Below are 452 nucleotides of genomic sequence, written 5' to 3'. Positions count from 1 at the left end.
GAATGAGTAAATATAAAATCTCAGTTTAATAGTACAAACCATTTCCTGGTCTTCTCCATCACAATCTGTTGTCGCCATGCCATCTGTGAATACGAGTCTATCAAGGGAAGTGTTGAAGTCTCCACCTCGAACTCATCCACATTCTTCTTTGTCTTTTTCCCCTTTCCTTTTTTGGCAACTATTTCGCTTGGATTAGCAACCTTCGTAGGCTTATTGGTGTCACACTGTTCTTCCGGAATGGGCTCGAGGCCTTTTTTTCTCCCCTCTCCTTCCTCTTCAACATTTGCTTCCTCGTACTGTTCCCTTCCCCCCAAGAATGAAACAACCTGAGAAAATAGGATATTATATGCTTAGAAAGTTAATGACAAGCTTTAGGAATCTTCATACAAAAGTGGGACATAACAGAAGAAATAAAAAAGAAAAACAATATGCTGGAAATTTGTCCAGTATTT

The 452-nt window shown here is 39.2% G+C and overlaps 1 protein-coding gene across 1 annotated transcript in view; it reads right to left on the bottom strand.

Annotated features, from left to right (window-relative positions):
* LOC119594019 (putative RNA polymerase II subunit B1 CTD phosphatase RPAP2) overlaps window positions 1-452 on the bottom strand; it is a gene marked incomplete at its 5' end in the record, with an annotated part of 4432 nt that overhangs the window by 1890 nt on the left and 2090 nt on the right. Inside the window, 1 exon segment of the mRNA XM_037943047.1 lies at window positions 40-326. Coding sequence (XP_037798975.1) covers window positions 40-326 — 287 coding nt within the window.

The sequence above is a fragment of the Penaeus monodon genome, chromosome 33, assembly GCF_015228065.2.
Source record: "Penaeus monodon isolate SGIC_2016 chromosome 33, NSTDA_Pmon_1, whole genome shotgun sequence".
Classification (NCBI taxonomy): domain Eukaryota; kingdom Metazoa; phylum Arthropoda; class Malacostraca; order Decapoda; family Penaeidae; genus Penaeus; species Penaeus monodon.
Note: the sequence above shows the minus strand (reverse complement) of the source record. Positions and strands in the feature narration are given on the sequence as shown.